The 23,407-nt window shown below is 37.9% G+C and overlaps 1 protein-coding gene across 3 annotated transcripts in view; it reads right to left on the bottom strand.

The window, feature by feature from the left end:
* SNX14 (sorting nexin 14) overlaps positions 1–23,407 on the bottom strand; it is a 56,897-nt gene that overhangs the window by 11,792 nt on the left and 21,698 nt on the right. For 2 of the 3 annotated variants that reach the window (XM_086482476.1, XM_086482474.1), the window contains exons 8-23: positions 23,144–23,300; positions 22,772–22,847; positions 21,910–21,954; positions 21,738–21,818; positions 21,479–21,593; positions 19,757–19,912; positions 19,362–19,486; positions 17,893–17,951; positions 14,306–14,332; positions 10,307–10,439; positions 4,626–4,827; positions 3,561–3,644; positions 3,011–3,111; positions 2,616–2,727; positions 823–863; positions 532–651 (exon numbers count right to left, since the gene is read on the bottom strand). In XM_086482476.1, coding sequence (XP_086338602.1) covers positions 532–651; positions 823–863; positions 2,616–2,727; positions 3,011–3,111; positions 3,561–3,644; positions 4,626–4,827; positions 10,307–10,439; positions 14,306–14,332; positions 17,893–17,951; positions 19,362–19,486; positions 19,757–19,912; positions 21,479–21,593; positions 21,738–21,818; positions 21,910–21,954; positions 22,772–22,847; positions 23,144–23,300 — 1,634 coding nt within the window. The remainder of the gene's footprint in view (positions 1–531; positions 652–822; positions 864–2,615; positions 2,728–3,010; positions 3,112–3,560; positions 3,645–4,625; positions 4,828–10,306; positions 10,440–14,305; positions 14,333–17,892; positions 17,952–19,361; positions 19,487–19,756; positions 19,913–21,478; positions 21,594–21,737; positions 21,819–21,909; positions 21,955–22,771; positions 22,848–23,143; positions 23,301–23,407) is intronic. The other variant, XM_086482475.1, reaches the window with a different exon arrangement.

Below are 23,407 nucleotides of genomic sequence, written 5' to 3'. Positions count from 1 at the left end.
AATTAACCTATTATGTACGCCAGACATCAGTGAACAGTATATTAACATTTTAAAGGCAGATAAACAGGTATATCAGCACCTTGACAATTTTGGCTTGTAGCACTTCGACAAGTCACACTTTCATGAAACGCTTCACGCTCCTCACTTCAAAAAGGAAGCTCCCTTATGGCATTAAAACACTCCGCATTTTTACACCTTTGCTTTCCCTCTTCTTCTCTCTGTACTTCCCAGGCTCTCTACTCTGTATTCTCATCACCAAATCCAGTAAGAATTAAAAAAAAAAAAAAAAAAGAAAAAAAAGAAGAAAAAAGCCCCTCAACCCTCAAAAAGACAAAATGACAGAGCTCTCTGCACTACTATTCTCTCTCTTGTGTGAAAACACAAATAGATAAAAACCAGATTTGTTGTTTTTTATATATATATATATACACACACACACATATGAGTTTTCCTGTTTATTCTTTGCATTTTAAGAGAATGGTAAATTTTCCCCACTCCTGTAAAGTGGGGAAGTAAGACAACTTACTGTACCTTCTTGTTGTTTTCCGAAGTGGGACTCAAAATGGTAAGTTCAGGCCTACTTGGTTTAGGCTTGGGAGATTCACAGGAGTTGATAAAATTCATGATGAATGGCTCCAAATGCTGACCTTTCTGAAATAAGATATGAGTAACCTGTCACTTGCATAATTTTAGGTCAAAAAAAAAAACCCACCCACAAAAACCCTGAGTTTCCAAACAAGTTTTTGACTAGCCTATAAGTTCCTAAGCATGTAAAATTAGTTATTGAAGTTACAACGCTGTCAACCTGGAAGACTTACTCACCTCTTTCATCAGCTTTCCTGGAACAGATTTTATAATTTTACCTAGAATTAGAAACAAACAAACAAAAATTTTCTGTTATCACTGCCTGATCTTAAAGACATTTTGCTCTGATACATTTTGTGTACTCATTGTCTAGTACTTAATTTAAAAATACAATAGTTTCTTAAATCTACAGTGTTTTTGTTAATTTGGCACAAAAACCTATGAAAATAGTCTTCCACATATCCAGCTTATAACTAAGTGCTTAGTACTCTTTAAGAAAAGATACTTAAAATATGAAAAATATACAGATGATTAGCTGAATACTTTTTAAAAATTCTTCTAGAGGCTCAAACACAAATAGCTATAGCACCGAACAGCAGTACAATATGACACCAGTATAGGCAGTATAGTTCTTCATCCTTCATATACATTTATGAAAAAAGAAATCACAAAAACTGAGTTCTCTTCTTTTCCCAAAAAGACCAGCTAATCTGGAAAGATTTTAGAATGTACAGTCCTGAAAATACCAATGAGTAAATTTTTACAAATTGGACAGGCCACAGCTGTAGTCTTAAAAATCATCTCCTCTGTCCTGTTAAGGCTATCAGGATACAACACAGTAACTCTGAATGCTGAAAAATCGAAGTGTCTAGGATTAGTTTTATTTTAAGCACTACATTTACAGTGATATTTTTCTTATCTACATGTCATTAAATTTGGACCTTACGTCGGGAAGTATGTACAATGATCAAATGATAATAATAAAATCTGTCATCCCGGCAAAAGGCCCTACGGAAACGCCAAGACTTGCTAAAATGACATTATGGAAGTGAAGTACGGTCTCAGACATGAGATGCATTACAGTAAACACCATAATTATAAGCTTTTTAAAAAAATGTACAGCTGGATCTAGAGGGGAGGTCTGAAACAAAAGAAAACGCTTTAACTGGAGGATGACCACCAAAACCTCATTCAACAACTCAGTAAGCACAGTAAGAGAACAGCCATCCCAGCAGGTTCACACCATGACTGGGAGAAGCAGAAAGGCACTGGTGCAGTTCAGACACAGCTTTCCTGGATGACGCTGGTGCCAGAACCACAAGTGCTACAATACACGAGGGCAGAATGGACATGGGGTTGACCTTACCAGCTCAGACGCACTATCTGGGGACAGCGACATTGCAGCCAAGCTGTAAAGTCACACTGCAGTCTACTTTTGGGATTTATTATCAACTGTTACATTAGACATCAAAAATTTCTCAACTTCTCAATTCCCATTTGGCCTATGTGACATATACCACTGCCTCAAATTCTATTAAGTAGCTCATGTTAAGAGAGATTTTAACACTAGCTAATACCAGAAATACTAAATAACACAGTTTTCAGATTAAAATAAACATATTTTAATCAACTAACACCCAGAAGTAGTTTATATGAAGAAGCAGTTTATACCATTGCACCTGTAAACAATGACTGACTTGTGCAGATTTGACTCGTGACAATACTGTAAGTCTTCTTGAACTATGACATTCATTACAGAAAACTTGCCACCTTGCTTGCTGACACAAAAATTCAAAGCAACCACTTAAACACTTTTTTTCATAATCTCAAAACGTCTTTTTTCTTCAAGTAAAAAGTATCAGCATCTCTTGCTGGCTGAGCTGTAATTTTAAGGGCTGTGAAGGAGCAGAGTTCTTATTTCCCACATCCATACTCTTACACAAGAGTTATCTATGCATTACTACTATCATTCAATCACAGTATCTATAGTATCACTACTTGTCAGCACAAGCAACCAGCACGTTACATACCAAGATTCACATCAGGCAACATTTTATCGAGAAACTGAGTCTCTCCTCCATTAGGGGACAGGAAGTCAGCTAAAAGCTGGCTGTTACTTAGTTCTGGATGTTGCAGAAGTTTCTTTCAGACAGAAGGAAAGAAAGAAGTATAAGTACTTTAAAACTAATCTTTAAAAATCAGTTTATCTATAGCAAAAAGATATCCAAAGAGCATTAAATTACCATAGATATTGTGATTCGAAAAAGACTTCTGTTTTCAGTCACACGAAACCTTAACAAATTTTATATGCCCACTTGAACCCTTTCTCAAGTTACTTGGAAACAAAAAACCCAGTAGATATTCTTTTACTAGTTTTATATCATTAGTTTTAGAATATTCTTTGCTCCAAAAGTTTGTTTGATACCTGCAGATATTCCTGAAACTCCTCTCTCTTGGATTTTAAGAACTCATAGTTCTTAGGGCCAATGATTCTCTTCGAGGGAAGCTGTGCATCAGGAAACGTACCTAATAAAGATACCAAAGATACACTTCCTGCTTATTGTGGAAGTATTCCTTTCACTAACACAAATCCATGTAGCCCTAGGATGAAGCTGTTTTCCCCACTCAATATGGATGCACGGCTATCTGGATACTGACGAACGATCTGCAAGCCAGGATGGTTCCTAATAAGCAAAACATTGTCAGTCCCTAGGAACTGTATCTTAAGGTTATATATAAAGCTACTTATTGTTCCAAAAAGTTATTTATTCCAAAGTTCAGAGCAGGTCAAAGAAAAACATGCCAAGTGTTTATCAATATGAATCGCTGGATCAGTATTTCTTGAAAGAGGAAACCTCAAACTTTAAATTATGCTTATAACGCAGCAAACATTGGATTCACTACTTTAAATTTCAGCTCAGCACTAAATAATAACCACAGCAGTGGAAAGGCAGCTTTCCAGATGAAGAACATACCGTGAAATTCCGTTAGCTTCGACTCAAGCACATAAAATTCAAGATACCTCCTGTAGACAGACCAATGTTCAGGTTCATGCCCAACTGGAGGAAAAAACAAAAACCCACAAACGAACCCATGTTAAAAATAAACCAGGTTTTATGCCACTTGAAAAACAAATTATGGAACAGCAAACGTATGCTGCATTATTATAGGAAAAACCTCAATATTAGTCCCCCATATTGCAGTAACACAAAAAACCAACCAACCAGCCAGGTAATTAAAATGTTACATTAAAATGCATACCTGCTAGACAGATCTGGTACTAGCAAGGAAATCGGAATTTCATTTAGGGGATCCCTAAAATCTAAACAATGGAGCGCTGTGTAACATCACAATTTATTCGGGCTCACTCTGTTAGATCTATTTTCAAACTTTTAACCAAATGATTTACAGAAATACTACTTGTTGAATACAGTCCTCTGCACCATCAGCTTGAATCCTCAGCTTTCTTCCTCCTGGAAGGTATCACTAAACTCTTATTAAACAGTTCCTGCTTATTGTGGAAGTATTCCTTTCACTAACACAAATCCATGTAGCCCTAGGACGAAGCTGTTTTCCCCACTCAATATGGATCTAGATACTGATGAATGATCTGCAAGCCAGGATGGTTCCTAATAAGCAAAACATTGTCATTCCCTAGGAACCGTAACTTAAGGTTATATATAAAGCTATTTATTATACCAAAAAGTTATTTATTCCAAAGTTCAGAGCAGGTCAAAGAAAAACATGTCAAGTGTTTATTAACATGAATCGCTGGATCAGTATTTCTTGAGAGAGGAAATCTCAAACTGTGGCACGAAGTCTAAACGGAACTGATTCGTGCTGAGTCAGTTCTCAACTTGCAAACACTAAATGTGATCATTTAGATCTCAAACACATTTCCTCAGAATTTTCAAGTCATTATTTAAAAATCAGAAGAATATGTATGCAAAACACACTGCAACAGCCATCAGAATACAGCATGCTAGAATATTTTGAGTTCATTTTAAAATTATGTTTTATTTATCCACAACATTCCATACCTGCCCTTCTGTCATTTCTCTCTACATCAATGCAGAACACAGGGATTCTCTCCTTCCTGTCTTTTCTTTCCAAGGAGGGATCATCAAAAAAGTCTACATATGGGATGCTAATTTTCCACGCGGCAAGGTTGCGGGGTGTATTTGGGGTACTAACAGCCTCCTCAGGAGAATCATCTTCCATCACCATAACACCTTCTTCAATCTGTAAAGATTCAAACACCAAGATCTACAGTTCTGTTTTAATCGGTTCAGTCTACCTTTGCAAAACTTATATATACACATGATAATGAAACATAAATCAAGTCTTTAAGCATGTGTCACTAAGTAATAAAAGGACAAAAAAATAATTTCATTAATGGAGTTTTCACCTAGGTGAATTTCTCTTTTTAGATCCACTGCAAATTAATTTGAAGTTAGCAACTTTTAGTGAGATCTGAAAGTTTTACTAGCACTATGAAGTTTCAGATCTGATAATTCAGGGAAAAAACCAACAGGGGGAGGGGGAACAGAAGTACTAATAGAAGTACTAAAGGAGATAGCTGGAAGAATGCCTTAGACACAGACTGAATGCTACAGGAAACAGCTTGGGTCCAGCAGATTTAGGGGCACTGCATTTTCCAGCATACTAGGACCCAAATTAAAAACTTGAGCTTACTAGGTCAGGCCAAGAAGCTATCTAAACACAACAAGAGACAGAAGCCAACAGCGCACCAAGCTAGCAGGCCCCCCACCCCCACAGCCAAGTGCAACCGAGTACGTTCTGGACGCGTGAACCTGACTTGCTCTGCAAGGTGCCACACAGCCACAACTGGCACTGAATTATTCCTGCAGCCCAGAGCTATTTTAAGCAAAGCCATCTTAAGTGTTATGCATTCCCCATCAGCTCCAGCTTCAGCGTCACACTCCCAGAAATGGATGCGCCAGGGAGCAGCACGGACCTGCTCCTTGCTGGCTGCGTGAAGGGCAGATCCAGTGCGTCGAGTTCATAAACTCAGACTCCACGCCGTAAAACATAACGCTGATTTTTCCATGTGCAAGCAGACCTTAGAAGCAGCGCCACAGGAATGCTGAAGAAATCCTTCTGAACCTGAACTGCAGTCCCAGCACCACACTGACATTCACTTTGCACTCCCGACACTGCTCATCGCAGACAGGCTGAGCCGCCCGCTGGTAATGAATCACCCCAGTATCACACACCACACTGAATTCTCGGGTCCCCGTCACTGACAAAGGAAGTGCTACAAATCTTTTAGGACCATAAACGACAGAAAGATTATCTTAAATATCTAAACTGAGAAATCTGAGCTTCAACAGCTACTCTTGGAAAGACATTTACTTCTCCAAACAATGCTTAACCTGACTCTCATCTTCACCACACAGAAAAAAAAAAGAATAATAAAAAAATGACCCAAAGGAATGAAAACTACTTTTGCAAATGAGAAGACAGCATCTGTAAGAAGAAAGGGTAGAGCTGGCCTTAGACTCAAATAGGACTCAAAAATAAAATGGAATGGAGAACTTGTGGGGAGATTAGCCCTCACTAAAGATGTGCTGGAGAAAAAATTTGTTCTTGCAAGTGTAGGCAGGAAAAAAAAAACCAACAACAAAAAAAACCCCAAAACCACCCCCCCCCCCAAAAAAAAAAAAACAACAAACCAAAGAGTAGACCAATTTCCCTGAAAAACTGAAATTGTTTGAATTTAATTTAGCCTGATGCTATGCTGCAAGGGCTTCTAAAACACAGCAACCCTGCAGGGAGGCAGGCACTGCCTGGTGAGGATCAATGCACAAGCCCATCATCCTGCTTCCAGGCTGCGCCACCACAGCAGAAGTCAGCACCTCACTCTTCCCACCACAATTTACAGAACTATTAATTATGCTGACATAGGTTAGACAATTCAAAGTACGTTATTTTAGCAAGTCTCACACAGAGACTTGAGAATACTGCCACTTGTTAAAACAGGAGATTTTACAACGTGTGAAATTACAGCAAACTGGAAAGCATGAATCCCACTTTCAAGTTCTTTTCCCTTAGCTTCATAATTTAAAGCCAAGTTTCCCTCAAAGGCCAAGCCTAGGTGTCTTAACAAGTTTTGCCTGTATTGGGATAATCTAATTAACAGATTAAGGCAATACAGCGTCCCTGAAATAATTTTGCCTATGTCTGTGCTACAATATTCACATGATCGTGATTCAACTGCAGCTGAATGTTGAAACATAAATGGTTCAACAGACGTGAGCAATCTTTGTTTTGTTTTGCCTTTGCACAGCACTGAAATGATCCACAAACTGTTTACAGTGTGGACCACTGTCTTTCAAAACGGACCTCTGTAGATCCACTGACTGTATCTCTTCACTTCTTTGCTTCCACTTACCCAGTTTATTCAACGAAGAGAAACTGTGACAGGCAAAGAGCAGCCTCAGCTGCTGCTGCACAGAGACCATGCTCAGCTACGGGGGTCCTAATCTGAGAGCTAAACCACAGGCTGTGCTCCTTCACAAAGCAAACAAAAATAATCCCAGCCTAGAATGAACAATTAGGGCTCACAAACTGCAGGACCAACTTGCATCAAAGAATGGAATAAACAGGACAGATGCCCCCTGAATCACAAAGGGTTGCCAGGTAGCTTTAACATCTCCAGTCTTCTGTCTGAGGTCTTACCCTCATTTTTCCCCCCTTCCCCAGGCTTCACACAGTTATCACCACTGAATAGAAACGGCAGAACAACATTTCAGGATAGTAACTCCAAGTCAACAACAGCTGAGTTTCTGCAGATAAGGCAGCACGAACTGGGTGCAATTTGCCCTCACTCCTCATGCTCCAAGACCTGAGCTATCGGCTGCCAAAATTCACGCTTTACAATCTATCCTGACTAATCATGTATGAGCACTAAATACGCAGTCTCCACTAGGAGCTCCTTGCAAAAACACAAGGCCATTCTAGAAACATTCAGGCTTATCTGATTCTGTAGTTTTTGACTAAACTAAATGCACAGAGCATGGACTTGATCAAAACCTCAACTCCTGCCCCCGTTTTCTGATTCCTTCTTTTTTTAAATTTACCACGGCTTGCAGCTCTCATCTCCTACCATTTATTTAGTTTCATATACCTCAAACTTCGCACAAGGCTTAGAGCAGGTATGGGTCTGCTGTTTCGTAAAGGGGCCATAACCTTTTCACTTGGCCCTTCTGAGGTTGCATTGGATCATTAGCAAAGCTTCACATGCTCATAACCTCTTTTCACCAGATCCCTCACTTGACTTGTAGTCTGGTTTTGGTAATAATCCTATGTAAATTTGCAGGTTTTTCCACTATGACAACCACAGCACCTACATTAACTGTAAAGCCAGGAAGCATGAATTTCCAGGGTTTTTAATGCTCTTTCTCAACAGATCACCACCCTGTAATAGTTACAGATTGCCTCAGTCTCTTTCCACTTGTTTTATCCAACAAAGCCACATATTCAAGTCCGCAGGTCTTCTGGCTGTCTCAGGAAGAATATCTGTGCTTTAATATGCAGAATTGTTAGGTTGACGGTTGGTCTTGATGACCTTAGAGGTCTCTCCTAACCTTATGATTCTATGATTCTGCACCTTTTGCTATATTTAAAATTTAGCTAGCAAAGGCTGAGTGTGGTTTCATTATCGTGTTAGCAGCTTACAAAGCTGCTGCCCAGAGCCACAGAAAGCTGCTAACACATATTTCTACCCCTACGTGATTTCCTTAGACTAAATGGATGTTTCCTACAGGCTTTAACTAAATGGATGTTTCCTATAGGCTTTGGACTTTGTCAAAAACAAAAAAAAAAAAGGAAAAAAAAAAGCAAAGATATTGTTCAGTTTCTGTCACAATGCACAGAACTCTATTTCACTGCCATTCTTTACCTTATACCTTACCTTGAATCCACCGAGCTTACATTAAATTACTTAAATACCTAATCAGGATCTGTGTAGGAGGAAAGAACTCCCATATCCTCTGTACATAAGCTAATCAAAAAGTTGCTTAGTCTGTATACTGCACTGCCATCATCTTACAATCATACTGTCATTTCGTAGATCACATTTTTCTCGTCCCAGAGAGCTCTTCCTTTGACCCGGTGATGCCTGCTAGGAAACTACACCTCAGCGCTTACTGTGACATTATTCGTGTTGAATTCTCTATATTCAGTATTCAATCATGAACAAAGTCATGGCTCTGTCCAGCTGTTCGGACACACAGTAACATTACAACAGTTCAGTGTTTTCCCATTTCTTCTTCCCATCCACACTTACAAAGTGAAGGGACGTAGGTATTTCCCTAACTTTGTCTAAGGCAGTTTTAATAAAAATGTAGTATCCTCCCTTTATTTAGTGAAGGGATTTGAGACAATGTTGCACTTAAAACGTTCCATTCTTGCCCAAGATAAAACAATTCTGTCCATGTGAAAACCTTCCTTAGTAAGGATTAGACGCTGTATTGTCTGTCTCTCTCGCTGAATTCAGCAACTTCTCACAAGTAACTTCTTGTGCTCTGGCACAAAACCGCTTTCCTTCTCTGAGCTTCACTGCTTCAATTATATTTCTATTAATTCCTTTACTACAGGGGAATCATACTTCCACACCCGTTGGCTAGCAGAATCCACAACAGCAATGCTGCAAAATTAACCCATTTTCATTGGAATCTTGCCTAAAAAAAGACAGCACTTACAACAACAACAACAACAACAACAACTTAACTGTCCAAGAAATTAAATTGCAACAGTTCTGTCCCCTTAAAGGCATGACTTATACGGAGATTTAGCCTGTACAGAAAATTGCCTTTTTTTCTACTCCTCTTAAAGAAAAAACCCAAACCTATCTAGAGTTCTAAGTTGCCAAGTCCTTCCCACCCTCTTCTGAAAGCAATCCTGAACAAGGCAACTAATATAAACTCGTATTTACACTTCTATCTTTAGAGTGTGGATAACGAGCGAGCAGTTTATGAAGGTGATAAATGCTTACATGTTTTGTTTGTTAGGAACAGGTGCAAAAGGTTGAGTTGGCAGACACGCTGTAAAAACCACGTGACTACCAACAGCTTCTGAGCAATCCCCTCCTCTTCTCTTTTAAAAATTTCCTGCTTGTCCCCCAAATGTGCTTCAGCTACCCATGTCCCATGCAATAGTTCTACCATTGGCTCTGTTCAGTGCTCTTTTGCATGAAAGAAAAACATAAGTTAAGGGAGACACCCAAGACAAAAGAGAAAGGGCTGTTGGCTCGCAATCTTTAGAGAAAATGGCTGCATCGCAGACCAACTTCTCCAGCAATTTCTCTACTACTTTATCTATGGTTTTAAGGTCCTGTGGCAATCTCCAGATGAAAAGCCATGCAGGCCCACGCACACCTTATTATCCAGATGATTATAAAATAGCATGGTAAGTTTTTAGATAAAAAGTCATTGCTTACAAAAATGTCTGACACTGCTACTTTTAGTACTTCTCTGGACTAAAGCAGTAAGCTCAGAGGCACACTAACTGGGGATGGGGCCTTGGCTTGTGAATGAATACAGGGAAAACAGGGCAACTTAATCAGAAGCCAGCACATGGAGACCCTGCAGTGAAGTAAGACAGCAGCAAAGGCAGAAACTTAACATTTTCAAATAAGGAAAGAAAAAAGCCCCAACAACAACAAATATTTAAAGACAAATTTAAAGCTTTTACTCACAAAGTCATCTTCTCCTTCATTTAAGTTATAGTTAGGCAACATAGCTCCTTCCATCGCAGAACTCTTGAATACACCTTTTATTTTGTTGCCTATTCTGCTGATTCCAAACGATTCTCCTCTCTTCTGTGTGGTCCTAGGATTACAGAAGCCAGAGTTCACAACACAAGGCATATTATTACACGGCATCTCAGTAGGCCGTTGCACATCATTTGCAGATAAGACAAACAACTCTATAAACAAGTAGCAAATATATTTATAATTTCATTAAATTTAAATTCCTTTACAGCAAATTTGCTCTGTGATTGATCAGCAAAATTTCTTGATTACACTTTTACGAGATATGGGATTCCCATAATCTTAACCATGAGCAAACACTAACTCTTACAATAGTATCCCAGTAATGCAGAACATAGAATAAACAATTAACTATGCAAAACAATTTTGTTTCGACAGCAAAAACTGTTGTATTGCTACAGGCACGCATACCAAGGAGGTCACTAACTCTGTCCTTTTCCATGTACTAATATTTAAATATTTATCCACTCTTGCCAAGTACCGTAAATGGTGTAGTTAGATGCCTTTTTTTTTTTTTTCAACATAAACATCCAGAATTTTACAAGTCTGTATGACTGAAGAGAGATCTCAACTTTTAAGCATTAGGGACAGACAAAAGGAATGTGCGAGGAACAAGACTGTGCATGAGAGAAAACAGATGCAACTTAAGAATCTTGGCTTGAAGAGCCAGTCCAACTGAAAGATGAAGACATTTTAAAGTGTTGCCACTTATGACAAAGCATCCAAAAAGAAACAAGGTATGGAAAAAGAAAGATAATTGGGCAGAAAACACACTCCTTACCGAGAGAACAGATTTTATAGCATTCTTATGCCCTTACACAAGACCTGACACTGAAGATTATTTCTTACATAGAAATGTTAGTAATTCTGAAAGAAAAACGTTTCTGTTGAATATGGAATCAGCCTGAGGTTCTCACGTTGATTCAGTAAATACAGTTGATAGGCGAGTTAAAAAAAAAAATCAATACAGCAGAATCAAAGACTCAAGAGAACTTTATAAAGCACAATTAGTACTTTAGAGGGCCAAAAAGTATCCTAAGAGTTTCATTTTCCTTTAAAACAAAAAACTATTAACTACTGAACAGTAGTACCAACAGAACAGCAGAGACCCGTGTGACCTACTCTAGGTGGTCCTGCTCTGTCAGGGGGGTTGGACTAGATAGTTTTCGAGGTCCCTACCATTCTGTGTGACCAGCAGGTAAACCATCTTCATCGCCCATAAAAACCATGTTGACATCAACTGCTAACTCAAAACGTGCATGCGTGTGTTACTAGTGATCTTCTTGTTTATAATTTTACCCACACTGCGTACACGACTAAAATTGCATAAATAATCCACTGTTTTTCCAAATCTTTTGCTTTTTCTATCTTGTATTACTATCAGCTCCAAAGCAGACGGGCACCCTCTATCTTATTTAATCTCTGCTAACCAAAGATAAAGTTGCTTGGCTGTTTGTAGTCTAAATCCATGTTTGAACAATTTTACTCCATTTTTAAACAACTACTTCTACACGTTACTGTGCTGAACTGAACTTCTTCACGTTGGGGACCTAACTAAATCTTGTTCAAGAGCTTAAACACTTGGCTAGCAGCATACAAACCTCATTCAGATAAAACTAGACAGCTTTTCTAGAAGGTTAATACTTCAGACCTCTGGCTTGGCTCTTGAATTTTCATCATTCCTGTGAAAACTTGTGCAGTGCTCAAGATTTTGAGCAAAAACATTAATTTGCACAAGCTCAAAGATTTGATAAGAGAACTCCGGGCTCAGACCAGTTCTTTCCTGCACTGATCATACCCCAGCTGAAGGCAGAATACAGCTTTGCCTGTAACTGCAGTACTGAGCTGTATGTGGCCAGGACTCAACCTGATAACTAGGAATCACCCCTTTCTGCCCTACTGCTGAGCCCAAAGATCAGGCCTAATGAGTACAGAGTAATCACTAAACTGTGATAGGTATAAAGTAACAAACTAGGACTAGACTCTCTTCACAGGAAGAGACACAAATTCAGAATACAAACTGGTGAGTAAGAGGGTACATGGGCACACAGTGGACAGTTCATGGAGAGAGCACAGGACTGGTTTGCAAAAATCCTTGAGCAAGCACACAGAGCACAAGCCAGATTAGATGAGCATGGAAAAATAGCACAGTTGGACAGAACATCCAATTTTGGATGATCAAAATTCTGAAGAAGCTGAGCAACAACAACAACAAAAAAAAATACAAAAAAAGGGTATCAGGATGAAAATCTAATAGATTCACTGGCTAAGTAGAAACAGGAGAAGGAACTTGAGGCTAGGCAGAAGTGAAGACATAGGACTAGGATATGGTCAGATTCAAGGTGTGAGGAAAGAAAGAGAGAAGGTGGCCAGTTCAGAATAGAGAGCAAGTTTTTCAAGACCTTTCAACTCTGCTACTGTCAACAAATACATACACAAAATTCATTGCAAAACGTATCCCACTCCCTCTAGTGCTGATCCACATAACAGCATTATTAGACCATCATTCTATAGTTGGCTTTCTCGGCAGGGCCCTGAACGGAGAGTCTACAGGTTCCAACATCCTGATGAATGATGTGATGACAAGAGGTTGGAAGACGTTTTTCTTTCTGATATCTTTTTTTTAAAAAAAAACCAAAAACCAAAAAAAACCCCAACAAAAACGCTCCAGAAGTCACACATACCTAACATTAAAAAAATTACACTTGTTGTTCACTCTATAGCTGGGAATTGCAGACCAAAGACTGCATCAACGCCACTGTGCCCTGTGACATTCTTTAATCACGGATAGTTGCAAAGTAATTTTCCCACAGGATCCCTGCCTCATTTAGTGCACTGAGCAGATCTTCACAAGTGATCAGCCAGGGCTATGCAGCTGAAGAATGCTGTTGCGAACCTCTGCGGGTCAAGAAGTACCAAATAAGTTGCATGTATCAGACAAGCTAGGTATTTACATGCATGTGAAGTCAGAGTACCATTTGCTTTTGGCTGATTAAAACCCCTACACCCAACTAGGACAAATGCCGAGCGCATACAGCTGCACTTATATCTCAAGTACTTCTTATTGCTCAACACTCCAGCACATTACAACTCAATACATCGAACTGGCACATAAAAGATAAAAAGTATCTATATACCTTGATTCCTGACCTTAAAATTAAGTTGATAATGTTCCCTCAAGACTCAAGAATTGTATGAGTAATATATGAAAACCTGATGCTCTGACAAATTCTAAGGAAAAGCCCATAATGCCCAAACTGTTTTCTGAGTTTGGATAGCATGTATTTAAAGAGGCACGAATAATGAGAAAACAAACCACTGAACAGCTATTAAGGCACTAATGAGTGATCACAGACTACCTAGAGCGAATTGTAACAGCATCTGTTGTAATCAAACCTGTAACAGTCATAAGAAAAGCTGAAGAGGGAACTGATTTAGGGAACTGCTAGTTTTGAGCGCTTGATAATATTCATAAAATGGTTGTATTTGCATGCGATGTTAGGCAATGATCATCTTGGACACAGCCGTGCAAGACAAAACAAGCAGTTAAGTGGATAAAACCTCAAACAGGATCTGGAAATGTGACATAGAGTAAAGGGTATTTGGGAGCAGCTAGCAGTCACAAGCCAAAAAAAAAAAGCTTCACGTAATGCAAATATATTTCAAAACTGGTAACAAATTGTTAAGAGCAAACAATATTAATATATTGCAACCTTGTGAAATTAGTAATTAAGCAATTTCTAAACACTTGAAGAGGACATGGGGAGTAAAGCTTATGGTGGAGAGAAATACAGACATTCACACTTTTTTTTTTTTTACAAATAAAATGGACAGTTAATTGCTGTTACAAGGGCTGTGTGATGCAGTCATGATAGATGCAGCATAACTAACACACAACACTTATCGAGTGTTAGATAGACTTACCGGAAGTCATCCAAACTCAGGCTACTTCTGCAACAACAGGCACATAAATTACCTCAGAGCCCAGAAGAAAATAATGTTAAAAAATCCCACCCCACCCCACCCCCCCAAAAAAAAAAAAACCAAACAAAAAACGAAAACCAACCAACCAAATTTGACAGACCTATCCCAACAAAACTGAATAGGCTTTGACCATCACTACAGATTAATAAAAAACGTGGTACAGCTAGGAGTTCCTGACCTAAAATCCTAAGAAAGTGAAATGTGAACGGTACCTGCGTATTTCACCACCACAATGTTGGCCGTTGAATTTAAAGCCTAAGCTATTGAAACTTTCAGGTCTTCACTGACATTCAGCAGAAGCAGCTACCAGTTTATAAAGAACTACTTCCACCTTAAAGTTACCTGCCTGCAGTACCAAACAGGCAGCTAACCTTTTCTATAACCTATGTTCAGAAGTCACGTAGGAATCTAGTTCATTTAGCCAATACAAAGAAAAGGCTGTGGACTTACTTTATGTATGTAATAACACCAGCCTCCACCTCACTCTACTAGATATAGTAAAAAACACTATTAAAGTATCTTTTTTTATTATTTTATTTCACAGATTTTAAGAACTGTCACATATTTTTGACATTCTACATGACGTGGTACATGGAACCAGTGCCTCAGCCATCAACTCAGCAATTCCAACTGAGATGTTTAAATGGATTAACCATAAACACAGTCTCCACCCACATGATTTTAATTCACTGGAGCTACTGAATCCTGGACAAACTGATATGGGATTAAAACATTCAAATTTTAGATTTGGTTTTACAAGAGGGACTGATTCTAATGCATCTTACACTGTCTTTAGTCATGTTAACATTGAGACTGGAAACATAACCTACCAAGTTGGAACTGAGGGTTACAATTACATTGCACACAACTGTTTACAGAGCTCATTCTGTGGGTTTTATTCCTAACCACTGGGTCTTACTCCTAACCACTCCCCAAAATTGTTAGTATCTTTTCTACTTGGTCCTTTACTTGAAAAATGTTTCAATTTTATTGTTATCCTAGTGATGAGAAATCAGGATGCATCTGTTTCTATATGTGGTCATGGTGTGTAGAAAATCAACGCAGATACACAGCTACTCAGAAATCTGGGAGTTTATATCACATAATGCCTTTTCTTTTTTTGTTAGACTTCCAACACAGAATACCTGTAAGTAAGGTATTATACATATGAGAGAGGGAGAGGGAATTCTTGTCCTTTTTTCCACACATGCAAAATTAAGTTGCCAGAATTGGAACTTAAAACATCAGTTTTCATTGGCCACACACATTAAACATTAGGTGGAAGACATGAGTTACGGAGTTAAACTGCTAACAACCACAGCTAGTTATCACGTTAACAGAATATCCTCAATGTGACTTCTTTACACTCCAGAAATGCTTAGGACTTCTCATCTATTACCTTTGCAGTTTTCATAGCGCATTATTTGTCCTATCACAAAAAGCTATGACTATTTTGTATAGTTCAAAGTAGTGATTCAAACCAGAAATTACACACTGATAGTCACTTCTTCCTACTTTCCCACTTGTATTTTTTAGAAACTGCTCCACAATTTTCTTGTCTTGCAATAAGTGAAATCTTTCAACACATTACACTCATGTACATTCCACTGGGATTTCTTATCAACTACTTGATCTGACTTTTTAACCAGCAGTATCTATGCAATACACCCACAGCACCCCTAGCAAAGCATCAAAGATACGGAAAACAAAACTCATATTTTTGCATATAATCTCTCTCAAGTGGAACTAATGCTAGAATAGGGAAGAGAAGGCAGGATAAGGTACGTGTATATGGATAACATCTGGAATAATTCCACATGTAACTTTTTTTTTCCTTGGCAGTGACTGTACCAGATTCTGCAGAGCGAAACTCCAAAGCAATAGGCAAACTACTTGCAGATAGGACTTCAGACAGGACCTCTGCTTCATGGAAATAATCACTGAGGCACCAGTTCAGGAATATAAAGTATTTCATATCATAAACCAGCATATGTATTCAGAGCATTCATATTGTTCCAAAATCTAAACCAGATACATTTTCAGAAATGCTATGGATACTGTTTGAACTCCAGGAGAATATGTTCTAACAGCCCCCAAACAAAATTTTCTTATTTTGTAGCCAGAGATGTATTTCAAAAACTCCAGGTAGAGACTGCCTGTAAAGTCACCCTTTCTGTTTTGGAAAGCAAAGCACCAAGGAGGTGACCTAAATATTTTCATACTTTAACTAGATGTAAGTGGATGACAGGATACTTTCGACTGTTGACACGAATAATTTTGGGAAAGATATCAGAAGGCAGATTTAAAGGTCTGGATGAAACCTTGTAGAGCCATCTTCAACAAGAGCTGGAGTGTGTTTTAAGGTCACCATTCCTAGTGGAGTGTCATGTAGGGGAGAAATGCAGTTTCGTCTAGCTGCATTCCATGCTTCTTTGCTAAGAAAGAGCAGCTTGTCAGCACCAATCTGAGAAAGCACTACACTAAACCTTGAGTCTTGGATCTACAAGAACTATAAAGACTACAGAATAGATGCCACCAATGGAGATACACTAAAAAGAACAATCACGTAGTTTTTGAAGAATGTTAGCAGCGGAGAAAGGAATCTCAATAACACACCTCACAGTAGGCAGCAAGTCAAGAGGGCTGCTGCTAGATGCATCTCTAATGAAAGCAGAAAAAGTTAAAAAAATTTTTGTTAATCCCCTAGAAGATTAATCTAAGATGATAAACACTTGCATTTTCCACAATACTGTGGATCTTATTGCATACCAAGAAAGCAAGGCTATCCAAATTAAAGAGCACCTCACTGAAGTTTTCCTTCTTTCGGCTAAACCAAAAAGCAATTCAGTTGGGCTAGTCTATGACTGAGTCATCCAGCATAAAATGAAAGACAAGAAACAATAAGAGCTTAAGCTTATTCAGCCCAAGATCACCCATCTATACCACAGGAGATGCTCCTCTTCTCCACAGGCCCTAAGGAGCCTGAATGTGGAGTGTAAGTATATAGACCAAACCCAGAAACAAGGCTTCTGGTGCCACATTTCTGCAATGAGTTGGGGGACAGAAAACACATTTGACCTAGGAGAAATGGCAACTCCTCCTTGTCACCACAAGAAGAGATTCCCATTGTATGACCAGCTTGGTTAGATGCAGGGCACATTGTAAGACCTGAAATCCAAAGCGACCCAGCTTTGCACCAACAAAATGGTATTCTATACATACAGTCAATTAAATCACTTTATTTCCACATTATCTTATTCTCACTGTACATTTATTTTTCCCTTCTCAAATGCTGAGGTCTAAAAGACATTTTAAATTCTTTAATGTGAAACCTTCAAAGCGAAGAGACACCTTGTATAATATTGCTTGTTCCATTAGTACATAATTTGTCCATTTAAAAAAAAAAAAAAAAAGCTAAAAACATAGTCAAATTAGTACCAGGCAGCAGCAAAATTCCTACGGTTTAATATTTTGATGCTTTTAACTAAAACCCAAAGAAAAACAATTAAAGATTCTACCATACCTACCTGTTAAACTTTGAATTGCGTGTTGGTGACTCTGCTCCTCTTAAAAGATGTCTGAAGTACTACAACAGACAAACAAGGTATCAAAGAAAACACTGGACTAAAAGAGGTAAGGACTATTATGCAACAACATCGCAGAATTCAAGAAACAAGAACAGAAGCAAGGGGCAAGCTGACCATATCTAGCCGTTAGAATATTCATCTGGAAAAGGACAGACCAAATTTACAATACAGGCTCCCAGGACTAGCACCATAGAATCACAGAATGGTTTGGGTTGGAAAGGACCTTAAAAACCATCTAGTTCCAACCCCCCTGCCATGGCAGGGATACCTCCCACTAGACCAGGCTGCTCAAGGCTCCATCCAACCTGGCCTTGAACACTTCCAGGGGTGGAGCATCTGTAACTTCCTTAGGCAACCTGTTCCAGTGTCTCACCACCCTCAGGGTGAAGAACTTCTTCCTTGTATCTAGTCTAAACTTGCCCTCTCCCAGCTTCCAACCATTACCCGTCGTCCTGTCACTGCAGGCCCTTGTAAAAGGTCCCTCCCGGGTCTTCTTGTAGGCCCCCTTACTACTTACTTTACATAGTCTTGGGACTAAAAAAACAAAACAGAAATAAACCTAAAATTAAGCACCAAAATCCATGTCTCCTCCTTGTTAAAAAGAAATAATAATCAATCATACACATTATAGATATTATGGGAAAGATGACCATCAATATCCTTTTTGAGAAAGACACTTTATTAATAACGCCAATTAAGGTAAGTACCCATTCCCAGGACAAGTTAATATATTCTGCCTCAAACACATGCGCGGATCTTAACATGCAACCTGATTTACACACAAAAGCTCTAAAAGGGACAAGAATTCAGACTCACCCCTGTGTTTAAAGGGTTTCCTACTAGAAGGCTTTAGGCAGCTGTCAGCCCAGTGTGGGGAATTATTTTTTTTTTTTAACTGCATTCAGAACCCAATCATAGAACAATCTTAAATGGCTAGTAAATTACTTTGAATGACCTTCCTGAAAACAGATACCTGACTTCTAGCTGCTGGAATGCTCAACACTCAAGGTACCTAAATACAACCGTTGTATCTTTCTTTAAGTACCATTATATTTTAGAAAAGAGATAAAGAGATTCTTAATAGTCTTCTATGACTATCATGCAGATTTCTTTCGCACCGAATTTCCAATCATAAAACAAGGGATGGAGAGGATTTTGTAATAACAGTGATACACATAAATAGTTACATAAAAAAAAAAGTAGTTTTTTTTTTTTAATGCTGTTGATGTTGTGTTGAACTAGAATAAATTCAGTTTTCTTACTGAGATTGGTCCCAGCTCTCACATGCTAACTGAAGTGTAAAATGAAGACATTTTTCAGATGCACATGCATGTGACTGTCGTAAATAGGGTATCCTAAGAAAAATACAATCTTGCTTTAAGACTGCTCTTCAAACCTTGCACACTTACCTCATCACTGTGACAGAACATAGGAGTGAAAACATTCTCAAGTAGAGAAAGTACATGCTCATAAGCTTCAAAAAGACACCTCATAGTCTGAAGTTTCACAACATCCATATATGGACCTTCAGCAACTACAAAACAATTATAAATATGGGCATATAAAAGTTCACCTTTTTTTCTGGTCTGAGTTCGTGATTGCTTTGCAAGCTACTGTAAGTCTGACAAATGAAAAATAGAAATAAACTGACAAAACAAGGCTTAAGCAAACAGTAAGGGATAACAATATCTAAAACTATGACAAAAGTAAAGATCGATCATATTCAGATGAATTTAGTCTTCATTTTATTACAGAATGCTGTTTAAAATCCAATGTAAATTATTCCTTTAAAATTCAAACTTACTTCTTTGAATCTCTTCCACAATAAAAGGGTCAAATCTAATTTTGTCAATGCTTTCGTCCAAACAGTAAGTTTTGTAAATTTTCTGTACTTCCTCATGAAGAGACATCTTTTCAGTATCCGACAGTTCTGGTCGCAAAATTCGGTCATTGAATTCTTCTGAGAAGTAAAGGAAAGAAAATGCATTTGTTGATCAATCTGGCAAACGAATAGCATCTCGAAGCAACCTATAACATCAATTAATTTTCCCAGAGACACAGTAATTTACAATGTAATAAAATTAATAAAATTTTAAAAAATAAATTTTTTTAAATTAATAGAAACTTAAGATACCTTAAAATCTCAGGTAATAAGGTAACTGCTGCCTTAGTAACTATAATTCAGATTTGTTCATAAAATTATTACTACAAGTATATTACAATTAAAACTCATTGTTCCTTATCACAGTGAGGATAAATCCATGAAGTTTTTCCTGGCAGAAAAATTGAAGAATTACTTTTTTTCTTCCTAAATCACCAAATTGTAAACTGTAGTTTTCTTTTAGCATGATTTCCAGTTCATGCTAAACACACAGAGCCCCAACAGCCCTCTATACCAGCCACCTGCCTATTCTGCTGCTATTTCATTCCTAAAACCCAATCCATCTTAGTATTTTCAATAATATCTTTAGTATCAGACTAACTTAAGAATGAACCTCCCCCAGCGAAATAAAAATTCTATTCAACAAAATCATCGTGTGATCCTACTTGATTCATTGGCCCATCCCATTAATAACATGACCACTGGCCAGGAAGAAGGGGAAAAAAGGTAGCGTTTGATGAATTTTTCAACTAATAGGCAAAACCAAATTCCTTCAGAGAAAGTCTACCAAGACCCTTCTTGATTTGTTTTTTTTTTTGGTTTAGTTTCCTCAGTAATCACTTCTTATTTCTGTCAACTGAAGAACCACCTACAGGACACAGTGTGGGGCAGCATAACTTGAGAGACCTAAATCGTATTCTATGTTTTATAAGCTAATACACAGTTGTGCCACCTATGAGAACGCAAGAGAAGTTTAGAAGGAAGAAAAATCTGAGGTTTACCCAGAAAAAAATATTGATCGTGGGCAACAGCCACAGTCTGAGTAGGAACAACCTTCCTGCTACGGAAAGCAGGACGGGTCAGCTTAGAACCCCCTGCAGGTACCACCAGCACTGAACAGAGAATTGCTTTGTTGGATTTTTGGAGAGGAGTTTTTCTGACAAAACGCCAACATGTTTGGAAGGATTATGAGCAAGTAAGAAGCACAGAGATTATTCATATTTCTCTTATGTAATGACTGACTTCTGCAGTATTTTATAAGACAAAGTCTGCCTAATTTAATTTCACATCTTCTTGATGTACGTATGGGCTTGGGATACGAAGACACACCGATCATTTCCTACGCAACATGGAAATACTTGTTTACTAAAAACTAAACCAAACTTATTTTGGTAAGCCAGTAATTAACTACTAGTTGACAAAAAAAACTTGAAATAAACCACTCTAACTCACAGAAACTTCACAGAAAACCTTATCATTGGGAAGTAGAAGGCTTTTCAAACATTTGTGTAATGGTAAAACCAAACGCACGCTTCAGCTTAACAATGCTGCCTAGTTCTAAGCCTGAATACTCACTTCAATGTGCAAATGCATAAAGCTTTTAAAGATTATAAAATACACCTCAGCACATGTATGCAATCTTACCTACAGTCAGGCAGAACTGCAGCACATGGACTGCCCCTTCCTGTTTCAGGAAGTTCATAAACCGAAATAAAAGGTCTTGCTGATCTCTGATCTCCTTTAGCTCCAGTTTCAGTACCTTAGTAGGTAAAAAATGCAGTCAGCCAATTTCCAAACTTTCAGTGAGTACATAAATAATGTAAAGACTTGTACAACAAAAACAGCAAGTAAAGTAAAACACTTATCCAAAACAGGAAAGGAAATAAATGTTGCCTTTGCTTACAGACGGTTTCTTATTTCTTGGCTCTGCAAATTTCTGAAGGAATGGAACCAATGACGAACTAGGTTCAGTTGCTTTCTCAGGCTGCAGAAAAAAATGACATGAGACAATCGGGTAAGAAAGCTTCCTTAATGGGTAAGCAAGTTACTACAGTTTTAACTTTGTCAGTACTCACTGGACTATCATCAATGAAGATCAGCAGTAAATGGTTGACAGTGTCCTGCAGGAAAACACAAGACAAAATTAATATTAAACTCAACAAATTAGATTAAAATCATTTCACAACTATGTTACACCCAATTTTAAACATGTGAGTATATTAATACTTTGAAAAAATCAAAGCCTGGCAACACAAGTTTGAGAATTAACCTTCAACAATCTCTTCAAGAATTTACAAGTCACAGAACTTCTGAAGAGACCTGCACTGAAACATTCTTCACCCAGTGGAAGAAAGCTTTACCAAGGATTTTTACTGTTAGTGCAGATCTAATGAACTACTAATACCTCTACACTTTCTGCTTGCAGCTAGGTGATACCTTCCTAAGTATTGCAATTTTGCCTATTAAATAAAATCAAAGCTGGCAGCGTTCCATCGTTAGAACTAAATGCCCTCTTACTTGCAGAACTAAGGACAAACGAATTTATTTCAATACAGCTGCAAAAAGGGCCAGTTTACTTAGATTGCTATAAAGATACATACAGATAGATTTCAAATAATTGAGCCCTTGTTTAAATGTGGCTACAGCAATTTGAAGGTGCTTATACTGGCACAGCATTCCCCCATTTGACAGGAATTATAGTCCTTCATGAAAAATACATTCTTAAGAGATCATGCCAATACTGTATTTCAGTCAGTTCAGTTAAGCATTCAAACCAGTTACAATGAACAAAGAAAAACAATGGCCATAAGTTTTTTTACCCAGTCAAAATGCACAGCAATTAAGTCATTGTGCATAATTTGCTTTACCACAACATACTTAGCAGGAAAACAATAGCACTGAATAAATTAAGAGTATTCCTGTGCCCCGAAGTCTTACAGGATCAGCTAAGAAATCCATCGAAGGAAGGAAAACAGAACCAGGCAGAATCTCTCTTATCAGAAGAGCCAAGGATCTGAAAAGAGAGAAAAAAAAAAAAAAAAAGAAAAATGAGAATCAATACTAGATTACATAATTTTCTAAGTGAAATTTCCAATGCCTTTATATTTTACTGCGAAATATTTTAATATTTAATAATACCTTAAGCATGCTGGAATATTTTTAAGACCAATTAAAAACTCTCATAAGCAAAGGGCTAAGAAGGAGGGATGAGGAGGATGACTTTGGAGTTCATTCTTTCATTCCCTAAAATTATTGTACAGCATAATATGCAGATACTTTAAAGAATACAATTCTAAATAATTTCTATACCTGCACTCTGTTGACTTCGGAGGCAAAATATAAGGAAAAAGAAGTTCAGTAAGTTTTCTTAAGTAGTGAAGTTCATCTCTTCGGCTTCTCAAAGCAACATGGAGTTCTGGTCCATATTCCTCTAAAGCAGCTTGCTGTAAAAATTCTGCATTTTTTACTGCAAGCAAAAAACAGTATTACAAGTTGTTTCAGCTTTTTCTTATTGTGAAGCAAGAGGCAATTGCTTTTCATTTGAGCTAAAAAGTTAATACTTCTAGTACATAT

This window comes from Leptosomus discolor, chromosome 2 (genome assembly GCF_034619465.1).
Source record: "Leptosomus discolor isolate bLepDis1 chromosome 2, bLepDis1.hap2, whole genome shotgun sequence".
Classification (NCBI taxonomy): domain Eukaryota; kingdom Metazoa; phylum Chordata; class Aves; order Leptosomiformes; family Leptosomidae; genus Leptosomus; species Leptosomus discolor.
Note: the sequence above shows the minus strand (reverse complement) of the source record. Positions and strands in the feature narration are given on the sequence as shown.